Source organism: Protopterus annectens, chromosome 12.part0 (assembly GCF_019279795.1).
Source record: "Protopterus annectens isolate FY-2018-M chromosome 12.part0, PAN1.0, whole genome shotgun sequence".
NCBI lineage: Eukaryota > Metazoa > Chordata > Ceratodontiformes > Protopteridae > Protopterus > Protopterus annectens.
Window position 1 is genome coordinate 747,199,522 of NC_056746.1, and position 27,057 is coordinate 747,226,578.

The 27,057-nt window shown below is 44.6% G+C and overlaps 1 protein-coding gene across 1 annotated transcript in view; it reads left to right on the top strand.

Annotated features, from left to right (window-relative positions):
* Nucleotides 1–27,057, top strand: part of XPO6 (exportin 6) — a gene marked incomplete in the record, with an annotated part of 1,798,279 nt that overhangs the window by 1,700,477 nt on the left and 70,745 nt on the right. The window contains 1 exon segment of the mRNA XM_044089811.1: nucleotides 1–46. This exon segment is cut by the window's left edge and continues 185 nt beyond it. Within this exon segment, the coding sequence (XP_043945746.1) occupies nucleotides 1–46 (46 nt within the window).

Genomic DNA, 27,057 nt, shown 5'->3' on the forward strand with positions numbered 1-27,057 from the left:
TGCCAACCAGAGAACTGTACTGGGAAGAAATTTTAAACTGGACAAGGTATACAACTTCTAAGTTTGATTAAAAGAGTCGTGATTACAGGTTTTTGAATACTGAGGTAAATCAGTGTCATGAAGATTGTATACATTCTTTTATTGGAAAGTGTGCTCAAGCTGGATAAGAGGGGTAGAGGCAAAATGGAATATTGAGGTAAGTCAATGGCATGGAAACTGAATGCGTGATTTACCTAAGAAGTGCCCACAAAGCTGGATAGAAGGGTACAGATAAAATGCAGATGATATTAAGACTTTCTGTTAATAGTATTGTAAATGTTTATCATAATGGGCAGAAACTTTTAATCTGATGTCAATCCTCATCTGTTCTTGATTGATGGGTTACAGTTCCGATCCTCGGAACCAATCCAGCTGTTCTATAGCTCACCCCTGCCAAACAAACTCAAGGTATATAGTCTACCCATAATGCCCCTCTCTCCATTACCCCAGATCTCGTTTGCTGTTCTTATAGAAAATGTGTCAGCCAACTTTCTTTTGCAACTAAGTACATTTTAGAAGTTTTATTACAATTTTCTACGTTTTTTTTTTTAGTCTTCATAGTAATATCTGAACCTTGTCTACCCTTTTCTCCTTTGTGAGTGTGTTTGTTTTCTTTAACCTGTACCCTTTGGTACTACTTGCCTACCGTAGTTGGTAGTTTCCCCTGTCTTCTCTTTCCCTTACTGTTGGGTAATCTGTCCTACCATCATTGGTAGGATTCTTCTCTGATTTGTAACTGAGTGATTTATGTTTCTCAAGTTTCTCTTTCTTGGCCTTTAGCCCTTTCTGGCTGTAATGGCAGGTAAATCAAAACTGACCACTGGTTTTAAACAGTGCCCAGACTGTGGCAGAAAAATGCCGATCTTGGATGGTCGTGACAAATGTGTACATTGCTTGGGTGATTGTCATCTTTATTTGGGGTGCTCTCTTTGCCAGGATAGAGCCCTGGTTGAATGTAGAAATAAGTTGGTCTTTAAAGAGCTTCTTAAGGTCCTTTTTGAAGAAGCATTGTCCATAACCTACCAGTCTCCTCAGGCCTCTGGCGTAAAATCTGCTTGTTCGGTGCTGACGTCTCCCTCAGCACCGACATTGAAAAAACATAAACACCCCTCAGCTGGTTCTTCTTCAGAACCAAAATCTAAAGTTCCTAAAATTTCGGAAAGCACCGAGTCCTTGGCACCAACCTCTGCCTTAGTGCCATTGACACCGACCATGACACTGACTCCAGTAATAATTCAAGTGTCAGCACCAACTATTTTAGTTGCCGTGTTGGTACCGACATTTCTGTGGCTCCGCAGCTCCTTATGTTCTACCCCAATGCCAAAGACTAAATCTTTCTTTACACCCAGGACAACATATTCTCCATCAATTGACCCCTTTCTGGGTTAGCTTTTTAGCCCTTTGTAGAGACCCCTGAATCTTCCTTGGGGTTGTTCATTCACTCAACTGGGAGTCTTTCTGAAGCGGATACAGTGAGGTTGGTGGATCCGCTTCTGACAGGTAGCGGTCTGCCCTCTCCTGGTGTAAGGGAATTCTCTCTCAGTACCCCCACATATACTCTTCCACTGACTTCTTTGCAGGCTTTGGAGCTGTCCACTCCAACAACATAGACTATTATGACTTCAGTGCTGGTAACTTTCTTGTCTTCGGTTCCAACTATGGCTCTGACTCTCTCAGTTCCTTCGGAACTGACAGGTCCCTGGATTGGGTCTCCGTTGTCAAGTCCAGAGTGTTTGAGTCGACTCCTGTTTTTTATTCAGAGCCGACCTTACAGCTTCGGTCTTTGCCAGCTTCAGGCCCTTCCTTGGCTCTAACTCTGCCGGTGGGTCTCTCGGGGTGGGGTGTGACCCCGTTTCCAACTTTGTTTGTCTTGTTTCCGACCTCCCATCCATCCTCAGATGGCTCCTCTGTTACCGGAGTTTCACCCCTTGACACCTGCTTACCCAGAGCTACCATCAGTCTCCATACCTGGACAGCTTGCTCCAAGGATGCAAGACATACCAACCAGGGATCATCCCTCTTCTGAGTCCTCTTCGGATATCTCCACTTAAGAGCCCCCTTGGAAGAAGTTTTGTAAGAGGAAATACCTGGACTTCCATGAAGAGTCCGTCACCAAGGACATAGAGTTCGACGACGGAGAGGGTTCCCCCCGGTCATCCCTGGAAGACATCTCTTTTGCAGACATTCTGGAGATCCTTAAACAGTGGGGTGGCTGGAAGCCCAAGACCCTACCTCCGGGAGTCTGTGTACCTGTAAGCCTTTGGAGCTTGCCCATATACTTCCTGGGTGACCCGTACCGCTGATGATCTCATTAAAGTGACAGCTCAGCGGACTTGGAAGGCCCCATATTCAATTGAACCAATCCCACAGAGACCAGGTAAAATGCTTTCTGCTCCTGAGGATCATCAGTACTGGGCAAAAGGATTAGCAGTAGACACCATGGTGGTAGTGGTTGCCACTAAAAAGGAACTGGCTGAGGAAAATTTCACTGTTCATCCCCCTAAGCAAGAGTCAAGGGCGATGGGACAGATTTGATAAGTGGGTTTACGCATCATCTAACTTTACAATTAGATACATGAACTTTATGGCACATTTTACTAGGCTCCAGAAGGATGTGGTCAAGGAACTGTTTCATACCTAGCGAAGCAGTTGCTGCGGTAGCTCAAGAAAGTTGCCTTCTAGTAAGCTACCCTGGAGTGTATCTCTTATTCGTCCCTGAGGCAAACTGCACATGCAGCCGAAGGGACGACCAGATGTTCTTTGTGTTTCACTGTTGCAGTCATCACATATGGGTTATCCCTGCCAGAGTAGCCCTCAGCCGGCACGAATACCAGAGACCTAGTATTTCTGCATTGGTTGCTGTGCTTGAGGACTGACGTCAGGTCATCAGTAGTATAAAGTAAGGCAGCCGACACCATTACATCAGTCTTTCCTGCCATGGAGGCCAAAGCAGAAGCAGTTCGCACGACTGCCAGTCAGCCACTACCTGAGTTTTCATCTCCGAATTGAAGTTCAAGTCTTCTAAAGCTAACTACCCCATTGGGGATCCTTTTTTCTTGCACTAGCAGATGTCAGAAAAAGTTAATTGTCTCGCCTGTGGAAAGCAAATACCACACCAAGGCTTCCACTCTTAACTGTGTCACTTGTTTAGGCCCAAACCATGACGTCTCCTGTTGTCACTTCTGTGCTTTGCTCAACGCCAGAACTATCTGTTGTCGGGCCCTTATTGTAGCCAGGTATTTTTGTTTTCAGTCCTCAAATCCCGATATGGCTACGGTAAGCCATCAGACAGCAGATCTTCTGAAAAAATGTAAAGATAAAGCAGACAGACCGCACAGGTCCAAACCTACCGACGACGCTTCCGTTAAGCTTGTCGTCAGTCCTCCGGCACTCAGTGAGGCGCTTTTGCAGCCCCTGATGCTTGCTTCATTTGATTCGCAGGATGCTACCAAGACCCTTTTTGGAGTCTGGTATGCTGCAGAACTCTTCTTCGACTAAGGATCCTGCGGTTGTCTCTACCTTGGATGGTTCCAGAGCCACTGAGCAGGCACAGGCTTCAGAGGAAGTCCTTCGCAGTACAGAATCTCGACATAAACAGATGTCTTCTTTCGCGACTACCATTCTTTCAAAAGCAACCGAGTTTTTTAGGCCCATGGTTCGAACCACACCCAAGAAACCAACAAGCCACCCTCAGGCACCTGCTACCTTGCCTCAGACTCAAATGCTTAAAATGGCCGAAGATCTTATTCTGATCAGGGGAAGCCAAGCTACCCCTCAAAAAGGGAGAGAGATCTGTCCCCTGTAGTTTTGCCTGAAGAGTCAGATGAATCCGATGCATCGGACTGTGAAGACATGCAACCCCTCTTAACTTATGAGGATTCTGATGCAGAGGACTCCATTCCTTCAGCCCCTTCCCCAGAGGATTTTTCCTTTGGGAAAACCCTGCATACTTTAAGGGAACATTTGCAGTGGTAGAGTCAGGACTATCCTCAGTCTAAAAAAGAGACTTGGGGATTCCTAGATCTTCTGCAACAAAGACCATTGGCCATCCCCCCAGTCGTGGATGATCTTTTCCTTAAATTCAGCTTGACACCTGATGCCCTTCCTCCTGCTCCCAGAAAACCAGACAGGTACTATAGAATCCCTGACTCACACAAATATAGTTTTAAAAATCCAACAGCTGACCCTGAGTCCATTTCTCAAGGGCCAAAATGGATTAAAGCAACCTCTGCTAAGAATCACACCCCCTCAGACAGGGATTCCCGAGTGCTGGACAGATGGGGTAAAAAAGTATAGATCTCAGCTACTCTTGCTATCAGGGCACTAAATTGTCAGTTCCATATGGTGAAATTTCAGCAACATACCTTGGAACTCCTTAAACAAAAAATGTCTTTCCTGCTTGGGCAGAATCTAAAGATTTACAAGACTTAATGCATTCTGCAAGTCAAGTAACTAAACACACTTTGCACTGTGGTTTTGATGCCCTAGAAGCTTCTTGCAGGGCAACAGTTACTGGATCTGTCATTAGAAGAGGTGCAAGGCTTAAGGAAAAGCCCCTGTCAGACCATGTCAAATCTAAATTGTTGGATGCCCCCTTGCACAAAGATAACTTACTTGGCACTAAGGCAGAAGAGGTTTTGAAAAAGATGGAACAAAAAGCAAAATCTATGCAAACAGCTAAAGATTTCTTACAGGTCCAGCCCCCTATGTTCAGGAGGCATTGTCCTTCCAAGCACTGGTCCTTTCCTGCTCCAAGTAAACTGGCCCAGCCTAGGCCCCGTGGAAACAGACCCCCAGACAGCAGCCCCAGGGAATGCAGAGATCTAAGCAGTGGACTACCTCCACTTCAAAACCAGAGAGTTCTAAGCCACCCCCCTATGGTAAGAACTCAGTAACTCACCTCCTCCACCCACCTTCACTTTTACCCTTGGAGGAAAACTCTCCTTTCACTCAAGCACCTGGGCCACCATTAACAAGGAGCAGTGGGTTCTGAACATTGTGTCTCAGGGATATAAATTTTCCTTCCACACCCTTCCAACCCCAAAAGGGTTTCCAGGTCTTACCACCAAATCAGTGGGTAGAGGCTCAAAAGCTAATTCTTTCCTGCCTCTGAGAGCAGTAGAGCATGTTCCACAGAACAAATAGGCAATGGCTTCTACTCCAGACTTTTTCTGGGCAACAGAAAAATGGGCACCTGGCGCCCGATCCTCGATCTATCCATTCTAAACACCTTTTTGGTGATCCCAAAGTTCAAAATGCTCACCCTCCAGCAGCTGCTACCCATGCTCTCCAAAGATGCTTGGCTAGCCACCCTAGATATAAGAGGCCTACCTCCACATTCCTATCAGGGAATCATGCAGGAAATATCTCTGCTTCAGGCAGGATCTCTCTGCACTTCCCTTTGTCTTATCTACTGTTCCCAGAGTTCTCACAAAATGTCAGACTTTGGGCTTTGCCTTTTGCAGACAATTACTCAAATTTAGCCATACTTAGACGACTGCCTTTTTCAGGCAGGCAGCCAGGAAAAGCTGCTCAAGCACCTGGCCTTTGTAAAGACCCTACTAACCTCCCTAGAGTACACAGTCAACATAAATAAATCCAAACAGGTGCCCACCGAAAGGATAATCTTCCGGTGAGCAAGTCTGGACACAGCATCCCAGATGGCATACCTTACACTAGAGAAATAAATTTTCCTGACTGCCTACTTCTCTCAACTAGCCACCAAGCCCCAGCTATCTGTAAGGAAGAATCCTGCAAGCTCTGGGGTTCATGGCATCTTGCATACAACTCATTCCATATGCCAGACTGCATACGAGGTAACTTCAGTGGTACCTGAAGAGCCTTTGGTGTCAACACTCTCAAGACCTGGAAACTCTTCTACCTATAATTCCTTGCCTCAGAAAGGAATTTTTTTGGTGGGCAACAGTATGCTCCCACAACAAGGGACTGCCCTTCTCCTCAATCCCCGCCGCCCAGACCCTCACCACACATGCATCACACTACGCTTGGGCTGCACACCTGGACAGCAGGTGCATACAGGGACAATGGGAACCCACAGCAAATCCCCCCTGCACATCATCCAAAAAGAGATGATGGTTGTCCAGCATGCCTTGATAGCTTTCAAACCCCTTCTCTCTCTCCAGGGGTTCTCCTGATCAAAACAGACACCTCTGTGATGTGGTACATCAACGAGCAGGGAGGGACTCACTCCTACCCTTTATTCAGGCTGGCCATGACCCTTTGGCTCACAGCCTCTTCCATGCAACTACACCTGCTAGCACACTTCCTACCAGACTCTCAACTCTCTAGCAGACCAAATAAGCAGAAACTTTCTGGACCCACATTAGTGTCAACTCGACAGAAGTACCTTTACCCTAATAGCTCAGAAATGGGGAACCCCGAAGGTCGACCTCTTTGCCTCCCACACCAACCATCAGTTGGCAAATTCTGCACCAGGGAACATCACTGCATGGCTTGGAAAGTGGATGCCCTGTCCTTCCCCTGAGTCAGTCTGTCAGGTCTGTGCCTTTCCTCCCCTGCCTCTCATCCACAGGGTACTGCTCAAAGTAAGGGCGAAAAAACTAAGGACCATTCTTATAGCTCCAGACTGGCCCCGGCAACACTGGTACCCCTTGCTGCCTCCGTGGCATCTTCCTCAGATTCCAAACCTCCTGACCCAGAGGGAAGGGGAATTCATGTATCCCCAAGTGCAGATACTCAGTTTTGCAGCTTGGCTTATTCCCTAACCCCAAACCAATCTGCTATCCTCAGTAAACAGGTTCTGGATGTTATACGTGAGGCCAGACGTCCTAGTACCAGAAAGTCTTATGCAGATAAATGGATAATGTTCTGCACCTGGATCCAGGCTAAGGGAGCCAGTACGACACAGCTCTCCATCCCTCTCATCCTGGATTACTTATTTTGACCTACTGTACAGTGGTCTGTCTTTCTCTATAACAATTCTTGCTTCTGCTATTTCTGTTATTTTCCCACTGAGAAGCCCCTTTTTCTCACACCCTTTGATCAAACAGTTCCTCAGAGGGGCTATCAACTTGAGGCCCTACAGAAGGGCACCAACACCAGCTTGGGACCTTAACTTTGGTTTGGAAAAGCTCAGCCTGTCCCTTTTGAACCAGCTTCTTCTGTAGAACTAAAATTTATCTCCTGTAAGACAGCATTCCTTCTGGCCATCACTTCTGCCAGAAGAGTCTCTGAGCTGCAAGCACTCATGGCTCTGGAACCTTTCATCATCTTCCATGCAGACAGGGTATTTCTCAGGACTAACCCATCCTTCATGCCCAAGGTGGTGTCCAATGTGGCTCTCAACCAATCCATTCATTTGCCCACCTTATTTCCTAATCCCCAGAACAAGGTGGGAAGAATTCTTCACTCTCTAGATGTGCACAGAGAGCTCAGATTTTATCTGGACAGGAGTAAATATTTCACTCTCTAGATGTGCACAGAGAGCTCAGATTTTATCTGGACAGGAGTAAATATTTCAGAAAGTCTGATCAATTGGTAGTTAGCTTTGCTACAGGGGTAGAAGGCAAAGCCATCTCCAAGCAAAACCATTTCCAAATGGGTAACGCACTGCATCCATTTCTGCTGCAAACAGCATGGAAAGCCTCCCCCCAAGGGGGTCAGGACACTCCACCAGAGCAGCCTCCACCTCTGCAACTTTCCTCAGAGGAGTAACCCAACAGGGACATCTTGGAGGCTGCCACCTGGACATCTGTTCACACTTTTACCAAGCATTACCACTTGCCTCTCTTCTCCAAATCCCGGGCAGCGTTTGCCTCTGCAATCTTGCAGGGCATCCTAGCCAGCTTCTAGTTTCTTTGACTGCCTCCACCCATTTCCTCAGCTTTGGGAGTCTACCCAAATGTGATGACTGCAGCAGTGAAACACGAAGAACATAGTACAGTTGTGTACATTTACCATAAATGTAGATGTTCGAGTGTATTCACTGTTGCAGTCCTGGTTTCCCTCCCTTCATCCCCCTTTATTCTCTTTCTCCTTTTATTACCATTCTTCCCTGTTCACCTTTCCTTACAAGGGATTGATATTTATTTTCCACTGGTGGGGGGTTCTTCCTCCAGAACCTGGGCTCCTGATAAGTTAGAGCAAGAAAAACTGATGTAATGGCATCGGCTGCCTTACTTTATACTACTTGACGACCTGATGTGAAATCTCAAGTGACAGCAACCAATTCAGCAATACTAAGTCTCTGGTATTCGGGCCGGCCAACTGCTACCCTGGCAGAGATGACCCAAATGTGATGACTGCAAAAGTGAATACACTCGAACATCTGCATTTATGGTATGTGTACACAACTGTACTTGCCAGCCGGTTCAGGTGTTGCAATTCAATGACACGCTTGGATGTTCTTGTGTGAGTTCTCTGAGCCATTCAGGTCTTCCTTCATCAGTGCTCCGTTTGACGGGTTCTCCTTGTTCGGTCCCAGAATTAAAGAAACACTTCCAGGTGTGCGAAAGATGGAAAGACCCTGTCTGCAGTGGGTATACATTCGTTGCTCCCCAACGAGCCTATTCCAGGAATCAGAGGAGTGGGAAGATGTGGTTCAGGAAGTCCCAGAGGCCTTTCCAGGACACACGTGGTACAGAGACTCCCCCTGGGGCAGAATGGGAGTTCAGTTGGAAGAAGCCTTCCTAGAGGCAGAGGTGGCCTGCAGAACCAGGGTTCCAGGGAGTCCTCTGTCCAGCCTCATCAGCGCTCCTGAAGAAAGGCACGATTGCTTTACTCTGGAAGCAGTCAAGGGACGATTTTCTTTGCATCCAGAAACCTGCCAACAAGTAACCACAGATGCGTGGGTGCTAAGAATTATTTCCAGAGGTTACTTTATCCCTTGCATATGTTCCACCCAGTCAGAGGGACCAAGCAGCCCTAGAATTGTAAAAGCTGCTAGAAAGAGTCTTCCAAGAAGTTCCACCAGACCAAGTAGGATCCGTATTTTACTTTTTAGTGCCAAAAGACAGGGGACTGGAGACAGATTCTGGATCTCCGTATTCTAAACAAATTTGTCCAAGAATCCAAATTCCGGATGGTCATGGTTCAGTCAGTACTTCCCTTTCTAGAGGGAAAGGATTGGATGTGCTTTATAGACCTTCAAGATGCATATTTACCACATAAAAATTGACAAATGCTCAGGAAAGTTCCTCCACTTCCGGGTAGGAGCCAGTCACTATCAGTTCAGGGTACTGCCCTTTGGTCTCAACACAGCCCCCAGGGTGTTCAAATGTATGGCAGCAGTAACAGCTCACTTGAGACTGCACGGATTCTCAGTGTTTCCATATCTAGACAACTGGTTCATTACCACTTCCACCAGACATGTACTGCTTCAGGTAACAGAATTCACCCTGCAATTGTTCCTGCAGCTAGGCATCACGATCAACTTTACAAAGTCTCAACTGACCCCTCTCAGATATCAGAGTTCATCTCAAGACTCTCTTGTTTGGCCTGTCTACCTACCCACAGGCTACAAAAATAAGATCTCAAGTTCATTCTCTCCTGTGCTCAAAGTATCAGCCCTGCTAGTGCTTCATGCAATTATGGTCCATGGCAGCAGCGATCAGTATGGTCCCATTAGTAAGATGGAGTGACCTCAGCACAAGAGCTTGTAGTAATTGGTTGTTTTGGACCATTTCTAGCTCTTTTTGAAGTTCCCTGTTTAAAATCCGCCTCGGAGTGTTTTTTTCTGGCTATACTACTCAGAAACAGCTCCTCGTGGTCCTGCAGAGTGGTCCTAGCAGCAGAGAACTGAGAAAAGCGACTACTTTCCTGATTTAAGTATTTTTTGCTGTTTTTTACCTAAAATACCTTCTTTTGCTTACTTTGAACAAGCTTAAACTCTTTTTAGCTGTTTGTTGTATTATATATTATCTGCATTTAGTTACATTTGGTCGAAAATTGGTCAAAAGTTGTTTGTTAGTTAAATTTAACTGTTGAGGCTGCCCACTAAAGTGTGCTAGCCTGTGTAACTGATTTATTACTGTTTCCTGCATTTCTGTGTGCTTTCTATCTCAAAAACAAAAAAATATCCTTGTTTTCCCGCCTCTCCTCGACTAGTTTAGACCAGTATACAGGCTTTGCTGTATTCTGGGCTGTGGTGTAGTTCCTGTGTTGTCCATTGCCTTACTTGGATAGAAGGAAGTTTCTTTGCTCACCAGTGGGAGTGGGGAGCCTTGAGCAGCCTATCTGTCACTGAAGGAGTGACCTCAGCACAAGAGCTTGTAGTAATTGGTTGTTTTGGACCATTTCTAGCTCTTTTGAAGTTCCCTGTTTAAAATCCGCGATTGTGTGCATAGCGCAGCACCGGTTAAACTTTTTCTGGCTCCGCCAAGTCTGCTCTTCAAATTTTCCCTTAAGAAAGCTCTACTCTTATAATAATCAGTCTACTCGCTTTATTATAAGCCTAGCACTTGTTCTCAAAACCACTCTTCTAAGTAAGCACACTCAAACTAAAGTAAGCACTACATCCACCTACCACCCCTGTGAGTACCCACTTCCCTTAAAGGCACAGCACTTCCTTATAATATTCTAGCATGTCGAGTGGTAGATTACTAGCATCCTCTCCGGTTCAGCTGGTTAATCTGGGAATCTTGAGACAATGCTGCAATTGTCTCGTGTACACAGACAACCCTCTCCTCCTCCCAACAAACACAAATACATGTGAGAGATGCAACTATATAGCCAAACTGGAGGCTGAACTCTCTCAACTCAGGACTGGCAAGACCAGAATGGAGGAGAAGGTAACCACACACACAGCAAACCCAGTCCCACATAGACCTACCACAACTGCAAACCAAACACATAAAAACACAGACATACTCGGAGGCTCTAACAAAAAACTTACCAAAACAGAGGCTCCCAAAGCAGACACCCAAAAATCCACCACCTCAAAACATAACACATGCAACACATACTTCAATAAATCAGTGTGTCAAACAATCATAGCCCTTAAGGCCAAACACCATGCCTGATACACTAGTAATAGGTGACTCTGTAGTCAGACACACTGACGTTCCGCTTACCAGGCTGAACAAGGAGAGGGTAACAGTGAGCTGCCTATCGGGAGCTAGGATTCGCCACATAACACACACACTCAGGTCTCTCCAACGCAAGTACAAATATGACTCCGTCATTGTCCATGCCGGCGTAAATGACCTGAGACATACCTCCCTGGACTACATGAAAAGAGAGATAGAGGAGCTCTCTGATTATGTAGCCCAGGCTGGTATGACCCTGACCCTGAGCAGCATCTTGCCCTCACCAAGAAAGATGCCACAATACAAAGACAAGATGATAAGCTTTAATAATTGACTCAATTACTGGTGTCATTCTAGGGGGATCCAATGTCTGTCTGCTTGGAATGACATGCTGGACAAGCCACGCTGCTTCGCAAGGGACGGCTTGCATCTGTCACCACTGGGCTTCCAGATATTGGCTAAGGCTCTTGCCACCCCCATAGTGCCTTTTTTAGGCAAGGCTCAAAAGACAAACCCACCTCCTTAGAAAACAAAAATGGAAAAAAATTAAGGGTAATGCTGCTCAACGCCAGAAGTCTAAATCTCCAGATGCATGCTCTCGAAGCACTCCTCAGTATGTAGAACATCGATGTCTGTGCAGTAACTGAAACCTGGTTCAAGGCTCCTGAGAGCACCCCAGCACTACCAGGCTATACCTCGTATCATGCTTTTCGGCCCCAAAACTCGGGCCAAACCAAAAAGGGAGGGGGAGTGTCCATATTCATCAAGGACACCCACACCTCCAGGTTAGTGGCAACACATGAAGCATCCAAGACCATCCAGGTGCAACTAACCGTAGGCAAAACTGCTATACAACTGGTAGCATGTTACAGACCACCCTCCCAATCTCAGAAACCCCATTCAGCCTTCCTGAAGACATTGGAGGATATGAATGTCTCACCAAACACCATCATATTGGGAGACTTCAACTACCCTAACATAGACTGGGTGCATTATTCTAGCCCTAACACCCTAGCCCAAAGGTTCCTGGAATTCATAAATTCAAATGCAATGGAACAGCTAGTCACCTCTCCCACAAGGGAGATAATATACTAGACCTGATCATCACAAACATGGGGACAAAGTGCTCCACACCGAGTATACCCCTCACTAGTGAGATCTGACCACAAACTAATCACCCTGGATATACATATCCCACCTCCACCCCAACACAAAAGACTACAGTGAAAAACTTCTCAAAAGCCGACTTTACACTTCTTAAGACTGAGATGGTATCCTTTAAGCCCACTGGGCCAGTGGAAACCACATCCCACAATGCTGAATCCTTCACAAATGCTTTCTACGGACATCTCCAAGAATGCATGGATCATGCAATCCCAAATAAAACCAAGACCCTCTCCACCAAGGGCAGGCGTCCTGTCTGGTGGACCCCAGCCATAAACAAATTGTATAACAAAAGAAGGAAGCTACTGCATGACGGAGCAAAATCCCATAAAGAGAAGGTATCTCTGATCAGCACTAGTAGAAAGCTACGTTCTCTCATAAAAACATCCAAGGCCAACTTTGAGAGAAAAATCGCTATGGACACTAAAGATAACCACAAGGCCTTCTTCTGCTATGTTAGAAACCTGGGCAGAAACCCTCAGATATGCTCAGAGTTGGTTCACAATGACAAAAAATACACAACCCACAGATATTGCCAACATTCTGGCAGACAGGTTCAGTGCAAATTTCTCCCCTCCCTCACCCCCAAAAGAAGAAATACTTATCCCAGCTGAATGTAACCTCCCTGTCATCTCAAGATGTTCAGGTGAGAACCGCCCTCAGCAAAGCTAAAAACACAGCATCAATGGGACCTGACGGTATCCCGGGTTGCGTGCTACGTGAACTCCAAGAGGCGCTAAACCCGCACATAAAAATGCTATTTAACCTTAGCCTTACTACAGGATATGTACCTGAACACTGGCATACAGCAACAGTGGTCCCACTCCACAAAGGAGGTACCTCTACAGACCCTGGTAACTACCGCCTCATAAGCTTAACCAGCCTGGTCTGCAAAGCTATGGAAAGAATCATTATGGAACTCCTAAACAGAGACATTGGGGACCTACAGATGCTTGATCCCACCCAGTTCGGCTTTGTAAAGGGCAGATCCTGCCTTTTGAACCTGGTTGACTTTTTCGAAACAGTCACTAGAGCCATTGACGAGGGCAAAGCAGTCCACACAGCCTACCTGGACTTGGCTAAAGCTTTCGACACAATACCCCACTCAGGCATCATAGACAAGCTCAACAGCTTAAATGTAAATCCATATGTCACAAGATGGGTTGCAAACTGGCTAAAGGATAGAACCCATAAAGTCAAAATCGCTGGAGCCATGTCAGACTCAAAACCAGTCACAAGTGGTAGCCCACAGGGCTCTGTCCTGGGACCCCTCTTGTTCGGCATTTATTTCTCAGATGTGAAAGCAAACATGGGAGGGTTGTGGCTGACAAAGTTTTCAGATGACTGCAAACTAGGCGCCATAGTCGATACACCAGCTGACGCATACATCCTACAGAAAGGCCTCACTGAAACGGACAACTGGTGCCGGAATCATGGCCTTAAACTAAATGCCAAAAAATGTATAGTCATCTCCTTTGGGGAAAAGAAAGTACCCACAAATTATCACATAGACAGTAACCCACTGAGTACAGAAAAAGTAATCAGAGACCTGGGGACCCAAGTCGATAGTGACCTCTCATTTGACACCCACGTTGCCAAAGCGGTTAGAAAGACTTTCTACCTTGCCCACCTTATCATGAAGGGATTCACATCCAGATCAAAGGAGGTCATTGTACCCCTATACTCCTCCCTTATCAGGCCCATGATTGAGTACAATGCCCCATTTTGTATGTACCTCACCCGGCACTTGCAACAGCTAGAGAGACCCCAAAAGTACCTCACCAAGAGGATCAAGGGTCTCCAACATATGTCATATGCTGCCAGACTAAAGAAACTCCAGTTCTATTCAGTAGCATACCGCCTACTCAGAGGTGATCTGTGCCGGACGTACAAGGCCATGTCCAATCAGGAATTGATGGGCATGCTCCACCTCAAAAAAATCCAAATCCATCAGAACCATGAGAGCTAAAGATTTAAACCTCAGCACAAATATGAATAGGACATGCTGGAGGGACAGATTCATAACTCAGAGGCTTCCCATACTCGAACAGAATCCCAGTTCATGTTAGGCAGAGCCCCTCACTGACTCTCTTCAAGAGAAATCTTGACGAGTGGATGGGAGATCGTAGGTTTACCCCGTGGGTCATCTCTGTCACTACTAGACAGAGGCACAGTATTCTAAATCTATTCTGTACACTTTTGTACCATTACATGGGGTGGCAAAAGCCACATCACTATGGCTAGGCTTATAAATGCCCCAGGGCAGATAGCCTAGTACTAAACTATGAAACTATTAGATTACTGCAGTGGCTTCTTGTGAATCAGTGGTCCAGTCTGACCTACCCAGTGAACCACCGCATGCTCATCACAAGTCACTGCAAAAAAGACCTATCCTGGCAGATGGATTCCGAACAAATTCTTTTGGGCTGCCCCTTTGTCCCTTCTCAACTCAAAGCCATAGTGACCACGGATGCCTCCCATATTGGGGAGGGGCATTATCTGGGAAAAGACCGTCCAAGGCACTTTGTCCCAGGTAGAGTTCAATCTGCATATCACCATTCTGGAGCGGAGGGTGGTGATTCTAGCATTGCAAGAATTTCAGTCTGCCCTGCCTCAAGGAACGATTGCAGTTCAGACAAAACATGTCCATAGTCAACAAGCAAAGGGGAACCAAATCTTGTCCCCTGTGTCGAGAAGTCCTCTGAATGTGGCAATGGGCAGCTGCCTCCAACCACTTTCTGATAGCAATGCACATCCCAGGGATTTCAAACGTAATAGCAGACAAAGTAAGCAGATGCATTCTAATGCCTCACTAGTGACCTCTCAATCCCAAGGTAGTGAAGATCATCTTTCATCACTGGGGCCAGCCTTCCTTCACCCTTTTTGCTTCAACCCAAAACAAATGCAGAAGATACTTTGCCCTAATCCCCCCTTGGGGGAGTCCCTGAGTGACCCTCTTTTCCTTGATTGGCTCCCAGGTTTCCTATATGCCTTTCTCCCTTTCCCCCGATCGCACTTTTCCTCAACAAAACAGCCAGGTTGAGAAGCAAAGTAATCTCACTGTCTATGGATTCTGGACCCAGTTCTGGACCTTCTGTCTCACCCTCAGGGTCTGGTACATCCCAGTCTTAAAAGTCTCAAGCTAATTGCTTAGTTACTCCAGTTTCATTAGTCGGCAAGCATAATATCCCATCCCCAGTACGAAAAATGTTCCTGGCATCACATAAACCATCCACCAGGAATCTCTACCTCAGTAAATGGAAAATATTTTCGAACTGAGCTTGTGATAATGGCCTCGATCCATTTTCAGCTCCAGTGGAAAAAGTTTTAGTATTTTTGGCCATTCTTTTTGGTTGGGGAGCTTCCATTTCTACGCTTAAGGTCATTCTAGTAGCCATCTCTAACTTTCATAATGGCTTCGGAGATCTACCCTTAAGTTCTCACCGACTTTGTAAGGTCTTCCTCAAGCGAACTATCCATTTAAAGCCCCCATTTAAAGATCCTCTACCACCATGAGACCTGACTATTGTTTTGCAGTCACTAGTAGTCGTCGTCCCCCCCCTCGTTTGAACCAGCAGCTAATTGTGACTTGAAGTTCCTCTCTTGGCAAATGCTTTTACTTATAGCTATTACCTCTGCAAAACGAGTTTCTGAATTGCAAGCCTTGCATTCAAAACCCCCTGGCACAAATCCATCTTTTCTTGCAAAGTTGGTCTCCGAGTCCACCATTAATCAAACTATAGACGTACCCGTGTTCTTTCTCAGTTTTTCTAATAGAGGCGAATATTGCTTACACCTGTTAGATGTTCTCAGACAATTACGTTTCTATCTCAACAGAACTAAAGAATTTAGGAGATCAGAACAATTTGTCTCCCCCTTTGGCGCAACCTTAGGGAAATCCATCTTCAAGGTTACCTTGTCAAAATGGTTAAGAGATTGTATTTCTTTCATTTATATCAAAAAGAATCTAAAGCTTCCAGTGCCGGTGAAGGCACATTCCACTAGATATATGGCTGCCTCAGCTGTCTTCCATTTTAAAGGTTCCATAAGTGAAATATGTGCAGCAGTAACATGGGCTACTCTGCATACCTTTATTACTCATTACAAAGTGGATCTGGTCTCCAGGGGAATAGCCACCTGTGGTTCATTGGTTCTCGGGAATATCCTTCCCATAGGGCCACCCAGGATCTAAAGTAGCTGGGAACTCTGTCCCATCATTCAAGAATAGATGAAGATTGACAACATCAAATAAAGAAGTTGTGTCTTACCATAATGTTCCTTCTGTGTTATCAGTCTTCATCTATTCTTGGTGTCCTACCCTCCTCCTTCCTCCTGTGGATTCCTGGTGGAGCGGTCTGTTGCCTTGGCTCTTCTGTTAGGACACTCCTTAGGCATGGCTTCCACTTTTGAAACTGGTTTCCTTCCACTGTTCTATAATTTTGCAAACTCGATCTGAGGTGATGTGGAGAGGGGCATTGTGGGTAGACTGTTAACTCAAGAGTTTTTTGACTGGCACGAGCTATATAATGGCCAGATTTCCTAGGATCAGAATCATAACCCATCAGTCAAGAATAGATGAATATCGACAACACAGATGGAATGTTATGGTAAGACATAACTTCTTATTAGGCCTTCATAACCAGTCTAATGTATCCAGTAGAAGAATGCGATTGAGTTTTATTGTACAGCACATAATGGGTATGTCATTTCAGATTAATTGCTCGTACAACAAAATGTGGTTAGCATCAGCCAACTTTAAACATCCTCACTGGAGGATTTTTACCACTTTCAGTGGAGTCTTGCAGCATTTAGTCCTATATAAGGTTTCTTGGAGAAAGGATGCGAGTTAAAAACGTAACTGTTGGATTAGATTCCTGTGTTTGTCAGCAGAGATTTCTTTCTTGAAATTGGCATGGCAGGGAGCAGTTGTGCTGTATAGACAGCATACCTCCAAATCTATTTGAAACTTATTGATTTAAATAACCTTATACCTTGGTGAAGCGTAGCTGAATAGAAGGAATTGTGAAACTTACTCAAAATTGTCATGAAATTCACTTTTAGAGTTACTTTCTCCTTATGTGAGAAGTGACTGAATAGAGAAAGTAGGCATGCTTTTGCAATCATTTTTAAAGCAGTACCATTCAGTGTCTCATTGCTTGTGTTACGAAAAGGGAACAGGTGCTCATTTTTCTGCTGGCAAAGTGATTGCTGTCTTAAAAGTATTGTACAGTAATTCAAAGACATTCATGTTAAAGCCTGTTCAATTGAAAGAACAAGCTAAGATAGACATGATGTGTAATAGAGCAGGGGCAAAGTCTCATTACCCCTCATGCTTAGGATTTTGGCTCTTGCACACAGAAGTCACTAAGCCTTGGGTAAGTTACAAATTTTATATGGTTGACGTGTTTGGTCCACTTTAGGTGACTGAGTTTTGTTTAATTGGCCATCAGCGCAGTGTCTTAATACCCTTGTTAAAGACTGTCAGTATATATTGTAATGACATACTGTCACAATTTTTATCACAGATGCCTGTATTAGCATCTCTGCCACTCTGTACTTAAGTTTGGGAGTTAGTCTCTCCGTCAAGACCTGTATGACCAGAAAATAATCCCCAGTCATAGAATGTGCCTTTACCAACAACATTCTGATTCTAATTTACTTGTATTTGAACTGACACGCATTCTGTTTGTTTTGCCACTGTAAAGATGATGGATGAATGGGACTTCTCCATTTTTCTGTAGTTTTATTTGGTCCCGTTACTTTCATTTCAGCTGTGTACTGTTTACTTGTTTACTTTTAAACAGTATTAGGAGTTTTAGATGAAAGGTGGGCACGTTCCTATAGAAATTGTTTTGAACAGGCTGGTTTGTAATATTACATTTTAACTCTCTATTGAGTACTTTGTGCCATAATCATGCTTGTGTGGCACATAATTTTAGTGCTTTCATTCACTGTCCTCTCTTTTTCACTTGACTAAAGTGTTGTGGAAGGAAATTTTATTAGTCGAGGTTATTTTTACATGAAAAGGCAGAAGGGTTTTGACAATATGAACTTAATGTCTTATGACCCAAGTTGGTCTGAGGGAGACTGCTGTTGCAGGCAGCATAGTTTCCATATTCTGGATGGGTTGATTTTGATTTCATAGCCAGTAAAGTGATCTGAATATTTGTTTCATTCCTGCAGCTTGGAGATGCAGTCCTGTCACCCCATGCCATTATAACTTTCCTGATGTAGCTGGGAGGAGTGAGGTACTTCGGTTTTATCATATTATGGACATTCGCTTTTTTTGGGGTCTGGAACGGTATTTTCTAAATCTCTTATAAACCTGTATTTGATTCCCAACTTTGTGCATAGGAAGCGCTTTTCAAGTTGTCTTTATTACTTTAACCTTCTCACACTCTTACTTCCAAGATGAGTTTGGTTGTGTTGATTTTTGTTTTCATAGTGACTTGTGGTGGGTATATAGCCTACCTTGTTCATAGGTGTGTACTAGGCTAATGGCCCTGAAGCCTTAAAAAGCCTAGCCCATAGGATTACCCTGGCATCGTGCCAGCCGACTTTAGTTTCCAGTGCCTCTGTCAGGTAGAGCTACTGGAGTGATCCCTGGGGTGAATTTTGTATTTCCTATCCACTCATCAAGATTTCTCTTGAAGAGGGCCAGTGATGTGCTCTGTTTGACATGTATGGGAAGTCTGTTCCATAGCATGGGCAGTCTCTGGGTTATGAACCTGTCCCTCCAGCATGTTCTGTTGATTGTGGTAATGAGGTTGAGGTCACTGAAGCGTGTGGTGTGGAGGGATTCGGATTTCTTTAGATGTAGCATTCCTAAAAGAGCTGGGTCAGACATGGCTTTCTAAGTTGGCGATATGAGACAGAGAATAGTTGGAGTTTTTTGTCTGTCCATATAGGATAAATGTTTAAGGCCTAGGATCCTCTTTGTGAGGTACTTTTGCAGCCTCTCCAGTTGTTGCAGGTGTCTACTGAGGTACATGCCAAATGGGGCTTTGTACTCTATGATTGACCTAATGAGGGAAGAGTAGAGTGAGACAATGACCTCCTCCTGCCTGAATGCAAAACCCTTAGTAATGAGATGTGCCACATAGAAGGACTTTCTGACCACAGTGGCAGTGCGGCGGACAAGAGAGAGGCTGCTGTCAACCTGTGTTCCCAGATCTCTTATAACAACTTCTCTGTTCAGTGGCTACCATCGATGTGGTAGTTCATGGGAACTGGGTTTTTTCCAAAGGGGATGACGACACATTTTTTGGCATTGAGCTTAAGGCCATGGTTTTGACACCAGTTGGTCTCTGAGGCCTCTGATGTCAACATCACTTGGGAAGTTAATAATGGCTCCCAACTTGCAATCGTCTGTCAGCTTTGTCAGCCAGAGTCCCTTCATGTTTGACTGGACTTCTGAGAAATAGATACCAAACAGGAGAGGACCCAGGACCGATCCCTGTGGGACTCCACTCGTGACTGGTCGGCAGTCTGACTTGGTGTCAGCTACTTTCACACTGTGTGGGTTCCATTTGTGAGCCAGTTTGCAACCCACCTAGTGATATAGGGGTTGATGCCTAGCTTAGTGAGTTTTTGTGATTCCTGAGTGGGGAATGGTATCATAGGCCTTGGCCAGATCAAGGTAGACTGTATGAACTACCTTGCCTTCATCCACCGCTCTGGTGACTGACTCAAAGAAGTCGACAAAGTTGAGCATGCATGATCTACCCTTCACAAAACCAAACTGTGTGGGACCCAGAGTTTGGAGATTCCCTATATCCTTGCTTATTAGGTCTATGATGATGCGTTGCATAGCTTTGCATATCAGACTTGTCAGGCAAATGGGGCGATAGTTCCCAGGGTCTGTAGTCACTCCTCCTTTGTGGAGAGGGATGACTATAGCAGTGCACTATTCAGTAGGGACAAAATCTAAGTTGAGGCTGTGATTGAACAGGGCACACAGGTGAGTTGCCAGTGCATGTAGAACACAGCCAGGGATATTGTCAGTTCCCATAGAAGCTGTATTTCTGGCCTTGGACAGTGTTGTTTTAACCTGTGCAACAGTAATACTGGGTGCCTGACAATCTACTGGTATTATGATTGGTCCTTTGGGGGGGGGGAGGGGGGTAAAGTTGGCACTGAATCTGTCAGCCATTATATTGGCTCTGTATAGGAGGTACCATTATGCAGTAGCTCAGAGCAAATCTTGGTGTTGCTGAGGAGGTTCTTTACATAGCTATAGAAGGCCTTGTGGTTGTCATTACTATCTGCTGCAATTCTGTTTTCATAGCTAGCTTTAGAGGATTTGATGAGGGAATCTCAACTTTTTGTTGAGGCTGATAAGGGAGTTTTTCCAGTCTTGGGATTTCACCTTATTCCGTATCAGTTTCCTCCTCCTGTTGTAGAGTTTGTTTATGGCAGGGGACCACCTGATTGGCTTCCTTTTTTTTTGGAGGAGAGCATCTTGGTTCTATTGGGTATGGCGAGATCCATGCATTTGTATGTGTGTTCGTACAGTGCAATGGTGTATGATTCAGCAGTCGCGCAACTATTCTCTGTTTGCATGGGTGCCGTGAAGTTAGCCACCTCTGTTTTTAGGAGTCCAAAGTTAGCTTTGGAGAAGTTTTTCATGATGGATACCTTTGTGGGGGGGCAGGGATTTCCAAGGTGATTAGTTTGTGGTTGTAGAGCAACGGTCGCCCGTGTTAGTAATGACCAGGTCAAAGATGTTGCTGCCTCTAGTGAGGTTAATTACGAGCTGGTCCAGGGCATTGGAATTAATGAATTCCAGGAAATATTGGGCAAGTGCATTGGTACAGGAGTAGTTTTCCCAGTTAATGGAGGGATAGTTGAAGTTGTCCAGAATGAGTGTCTTAGGTTGGACCCTAATATTCCCCAGGGTGCTTAGGAACGTAGAGTGAGTGGCTTGGGACATGGTTGAGTACCTATAACAGGCTACGACCCGAATCGTTGTCTTACCCAATGTTAGCTACACCTGAAGTATCTCTGATGCGTTATGTTGGGCTTACCAGTCTGGAGGTGTGAGCATCCTTTATGAATATGGAAGCACCACCACCTTTGGAGCTTCGGTCCAAGTTCTGGGGCCGAAAGGTGTGGAATGAGTTATAGCCTGGTAGTGCAGGGGTGCTTTCTGCTGCCTTGAACCAGGTCTCTGTTACAGCACAAATGTCTATGTTCTCCATTTTAAGGAGTGCTTTGAGTGAGTGCATTTTGAAATTTAATCTTCTAGCGATGAGCAGCATGACCCACAGATTGCATTTGTTAGTAGCTTTTACGGTGGTAATTTGGTCTTTGGAACACCATCTAAAAAAGGCACTATAGGGGTGGCAAGAGCCTTGGCCAGTATCCGGAATCCCAGGGGTGACAGATGCAGGCCATCTCTGGCAAAACATCGAGGTCTGTCAATCATGTCATCCCAGGCAGACAGATACTGGATCCCCTTAGAGTGACACCAGAAACTTAATTGTTGAAATCAATCATTTTCTGCTTGTACTGTAGTATCATTCTGGGTGATGGTAGGATGCTGCTCAGGTGTAGGGTTGTTCCCACCTGGGCTACGTAATCCGTGAGCTCCTCCATGTCTCTCTTCATGCAGTCCAGGGAGGTCCATCTTAGGTCATTCACATCCACATGTACAATGACAGAGTCATATTTGTACCTGTTGTTGAGGGACCTGAGTGCGTGCGTTATATGGTGGATCCTGGCACCTGACAGGCAGCTGACTGTTGCTTTCCCTTATTCAGCCTAGTGAGTGGGACATCAGTGTGCCTCACTATTGAGTCAGCTGTGACTAGTGTGCTGGGCATACTGTTTTGCCTTAGGGGTTTTGGTTGAGTGGCACACTGTTTAGGAGAGTTGCATGTATCATGATTAGTGTTGTGTTGTGGTGGTCAAGTGCGTTTCTGCCTTGGAGGTCTCTGCTGTTTGGGTAGATTTTTATTGAGAACCTCTGCAAAGTTGGGTGTGTGGTTTGTGTTTTTATGTGAAGGCAGTTGTGTGTGTTCTGGAGGGCTGTGTGTTCCATGTGGTGTGGTGCAAGTGTTGACCTCCTCTTGACCAGCTATTCCAGTCTTGGCTGGAGAGTTCTTGGCTTCCAGTTTTGGATATATAAGTGCATCTCTCGCAAGTCTGAGTGTTGGGAGGTAAGAGAAGAGGGTTGTCTGTGTACATGAGGCAGTTGCTACATTGCCTCAGGATGCACAAGTTCACTAGGTTAACAGGAGAAAGCACAGGAAACTGACCTTTAGACATGGCTGGAGGGGTGGGCATTAATAAGTACTGGAGTGGTTTCCTTGTAGAACGTTTAGTGCTGGTAGCACTTTTGTGTGCTATAATAATTGCTACAAGAAGTCTGGTATGGTAAAGTGCCAGACTAATAAGTTAGTAAAAGTGCAGGAGATTAGAGAACTTGTAGATCTAAGGGAAAAACTGAAGAGCAGACTTTGGCACCTCTCAGAAGCTTACAGTCTTGATTACAGCAAGTCTGTATCTGGACTAGACTTAGTTACAGGAAAGGTGGGAAACAAGCGCAACACAGGCTTTTAAACAAGAAAGTTGAAGGAGATGGAAAAACTGCCCAAACGGCCAGTAAACTACAAATTCTGGGCCAGAAACCACTCCTCTTGTGGTAGATAGGCTACCTAGTGCTTACCACTCCCACTGATGAGCTAGAAGGCTTCCCTCCATCACAGAAAGGCTTGGGGGTTCAGAAGCTTACATACAGTCATGGATACAGCAAATCTGCATCTGGAATAAACTAGTTACAGGAAAGGCAGGAAACAAGCTTAGAATTATTATTTTTTTTGTTAGAGAAAAGCAGCTAAAACAGCACTAAAAACAATTCATGTGCAGTGCAAGCTAGCACTCTTGAGTGTGTAGGAATATTAAAGCATTTTATTCAAACTGTATTCTGAACTGAATTCAGTTAGTGTTTAATTCAACTCTTCTATTGAGAAGACTTTGTATTTTCCCCATGAGCAGTGATAAAATACAGCTCAGACACTACAATTGACTGCCTTAGATAATGTATGCAACATAGTCAAGTTTCTCTTGGCTTAATTTTATTAATCATTTTTAGTTATAGGTTCATAGGCAAGTACTAGGCATGCTGCCCTTGAGGGCCATTTTAAGCCTTGCCAATTTTCCTTTTGGTGCTTGATTAAATGTATTCTGTTGGATGTTAGATTGTCCTTTACCTATCTCTTGATCAATAATTATATATTGCCCTTAAGAATAACGGGGATTATACTGTAGAAAATTTGAGGATACCCACATGTGGGATAAAGCGTTTAGGAGTTGCCTATTACTAATGTAGGGGGGTAGTCTTGGGGTAAACTCTTGGGGTAAACTTTCTATTACCCATTCATAGATCCAAGTTGCGTTTGAGTACAGACAGTGATGGGCTTTGTTGTACATGGGTAGGTAGTCATTTCTGGAGCAGTGGTATCCTCTGGAAGATTTACTTGCATCTCTAAGCTGTTCTTGTGCTGCAGAAGAGGTTTAAATCTCTGGAAATAGTATGTCTGATGCCATTTGATGTGCTGATGTGCAGTAGGTCCGTCTGTATTGGCACGGAGGATGTCTTGTATACCAGACACAGGTCACTTCTTTAGCAGTCGGTGGAATACTGAGTTTAGTGACAGGTCTTTGAACCAGTCCGTATAGGACATATTGTTTAGACCTTCTGTCCTTTTAGTAAGGTAACTGTGGGCATTCCACTTGTTCCATGTGTCTGAACAAGTACATATGAAAAGGGACATTATAATCCGTGATTGACCTAATGGGGGCTGGATAAAGGGGGGATAACACCACTAGATCGGGAAATAAATTCCTTTATTTTAAGCTGTGAAATGGATAAGGACATTCTTATGACAGTGGGCACATTTTGCTCAAAAGTGTGGTCACTGTCCACATAAGATCCCAAATCCAAAACAACTGGGTCCTCTGTTGGAGGCATATTGACATTGTTGCGGATGTTCCTATTGATTACTGTTGTAGTAACCTTAGTTATATATGGGTTTTATCCTGCTTAGGATATAACAACCAGTCAGCTTCCAAAGTTTCAGGGCACCTTCTGTGCATTAAAACGGTCAGTCAGACTGAAAAGAGAGATTTGGGCACCAAGTCTTTCAGAACATTCCTGCCTCCAAAGAGTACACTCCTGAGGTTTTGGAGGGTAGACAAGTTGACTCTGCTGTCCCTTTGGGGGAAAAACTTCAATTTTAAATAATTTATTAAATAACACTTTCCTGTTCAAAAAAGTTAATTTTAAAGCTAGGTGTTTCTGATTTAATGGACGGTCTCGAGACTTTATTGTACTTTTAAACAAGATCCCTCTTTTTTCTGGTCAGGTTAAAAGTTGTTTAAAGTAATCGCAAGCCATTTTTTCTGTAGAGAAATTTTGATTGTTTTACATTTATGGAGCTAGCAATGTGTTTTAGAGTTTTTACTGTGGCTTTATGTGGAAAAGAGGCTATTTAAAGTCTCTTAAATTTTGCCAGCTTTTGCTGTTTGTTTTCCCTAGAAAAGAGACACCATTTTTGGCTTGACCATGCAACACACGGTCAGTCCCTTAGTCAGTCCTTCCAGACAGAAAAAGGTAAGCAAACAGCCTTTGCCACCACAGCAGGCTAACAGTTTGGGTGACTCTGCTGTGGCCATTAGATGTACCTTGGATCACTCATCTTTTACCTCTGATCCCTCTTGTGTCGAACTTACAGCCACTTTGGACCTGGGGTTAGTCACGTCGTTTGAGGCTGTTTGGATCCCTTCAGTGGGCAAGGGAGAAAGACTCCCGTCAGTCTTGGGAGAGGGAACATGGAAGGCTTCTTTTTTTTGTTTAGAATGTTGTGACCTTCTCTGGGGGAAACCGCTGTTGCCATTAATAACACTTGGCTGCATTCCATTTTTCCTGTCATAAAGAAACCGAAACCTAAACATGTATCTCTTCCTTCTCTAATTTCCTTTGACAGAATTGGGTCTGACTCAGGGTTTAATTCAAGTTATTGATCCTTATAAAATAATTTCTGATAAACAAATGAGGGCTACCTCTTTTCCTGAAGAGATTCAAGGTTCTGAATCTGGGCAGGAAGATGAACGGGACAGATGCAGGAATCTGCCTGTGGGAGTTTCTCTTTCTCTGGAACAATTTCCAGAATGTGCCAGTGTTTTCAGAAGAACCCTCAAAATATTTTTAGCGGTTACAAATGGAATTTCCCAGAACCTTCATTTGTTCTTCCAATTCTGTCAGCTTTGGGAAGGATGTGTGTTACCGCTTGCATTTTCCTGATAGCGAGCCAGCTTTCTATAAAAAGGTAGCTAAGGAGTTATAAAGTTTTTGTCTTAAGTGTGTATGTGTATGACTCTGTTGATGCTACTTCCAGGGCTATGGCCACTGGTACTGTTTTGACTTTTGCCTGGCTGCATTCTCAGAACCTCACAGATGTTAAAAATGAGAGTTTAGATTTTTCTTTGGATAGAGATTTAGATTTTGGCCCCTCTCCTGCAGAGGTGCTCAAAAAGTGTGATAAAAAGGATAAAGTTGATACAAGTAATCCTTCGTTCTCTAAATTTTATAAGGGATTCTGTATCCCCCTCATCCAGTTTTGGCAAAAAACAAAATAAATGGTCTAAACAAAATGCACATTAACAGAAGTTTGAGGAAATGCCAGTGGGGTTTCAAAAAAAAAATCCAGAACCTCCCAAAACCAAGGACAGTCAAACAAGTCAAAATAACTAAGAGACCTTGTCCCCCACACTCACCCTGGCAATTCCATTTCCCTTCCAGAAAGTCTGAATGTGGTAGCAGATAGTTTCTGACAAGTAGGTTCTGAAGATCATTCGTCAAGGTTGAAGATGATAGTGGTAGGAATTTTCCCTTCCCAGAGGTGTAAACCCTCATCCATCAGACCCAGACTCTTATTTTCACTTGTCCTTCATCACATACTGTCCCAGGGAGTGATAGAACCAGTTCCCCCCTCCAAGCTTGGGAACGTTTTTTATACAAGAATGTTTTAGTGCCAAAGAAATAAAATGCTTGGAGGCCAGTTCTTAATCTTTCTTCCCTGAACCTGTTTGTAGTAGTGCTCAAGTACAAAATGATATTTCGCAATCTACAGAAACAGATGCTTGGTAACAGAGCCATGGGCTCAAGCTTAATGCCAGGAAATGTATAGTTATCCCCTTTAGGGAAAAAACATGTACCCATGAATTACCACATAGGTGGCAGTACACTAAACACAGTAAGTGTGATGAGAGACTTAGGGACACAGGCAGACAGTGGTCTCACCTTCGATAACCACATCACCACAACAGTCAGGAAATCCTTTGTGGCACACCTCATCACTAAGGGCTTTTCATCCAGAAAAAAGGAGGTCATTGTCCCACTGTACTCATCCCTCATTAGACCCATTATAGAGTACAGCGCCCCATTTGGTATGCACCTCACAAGACATCTGCAACAGCTGGAAAGGCCGCAGAAATACCTCACTAAAAGAATCAGACCTAAAGCAGATGCCCTATACTGACCATGTAAAAAAAACTCCATCTATACTCTGGCATATCGTCTACTCAGATGTGATCTCTGCTTAACATACAAGGCCATGTCAAACCCTGAGCTGTTGGACATGCTCCACTTAAAGAAATCCCAATCCCTCAGAGCCACACGCTCCAGGGATCTAAACCTTGTCATCACAATGAACAAAACATGCTGGAAGGATAGGTTCCTGACCCAGAGACTCCCCATACTCTGGAATAGACTGCCCATACATGTCAAGCAAAGCACCTCCTTGGCTGTCTTCAAAAGGAACCTTAACATTTGGATGGGAGATAG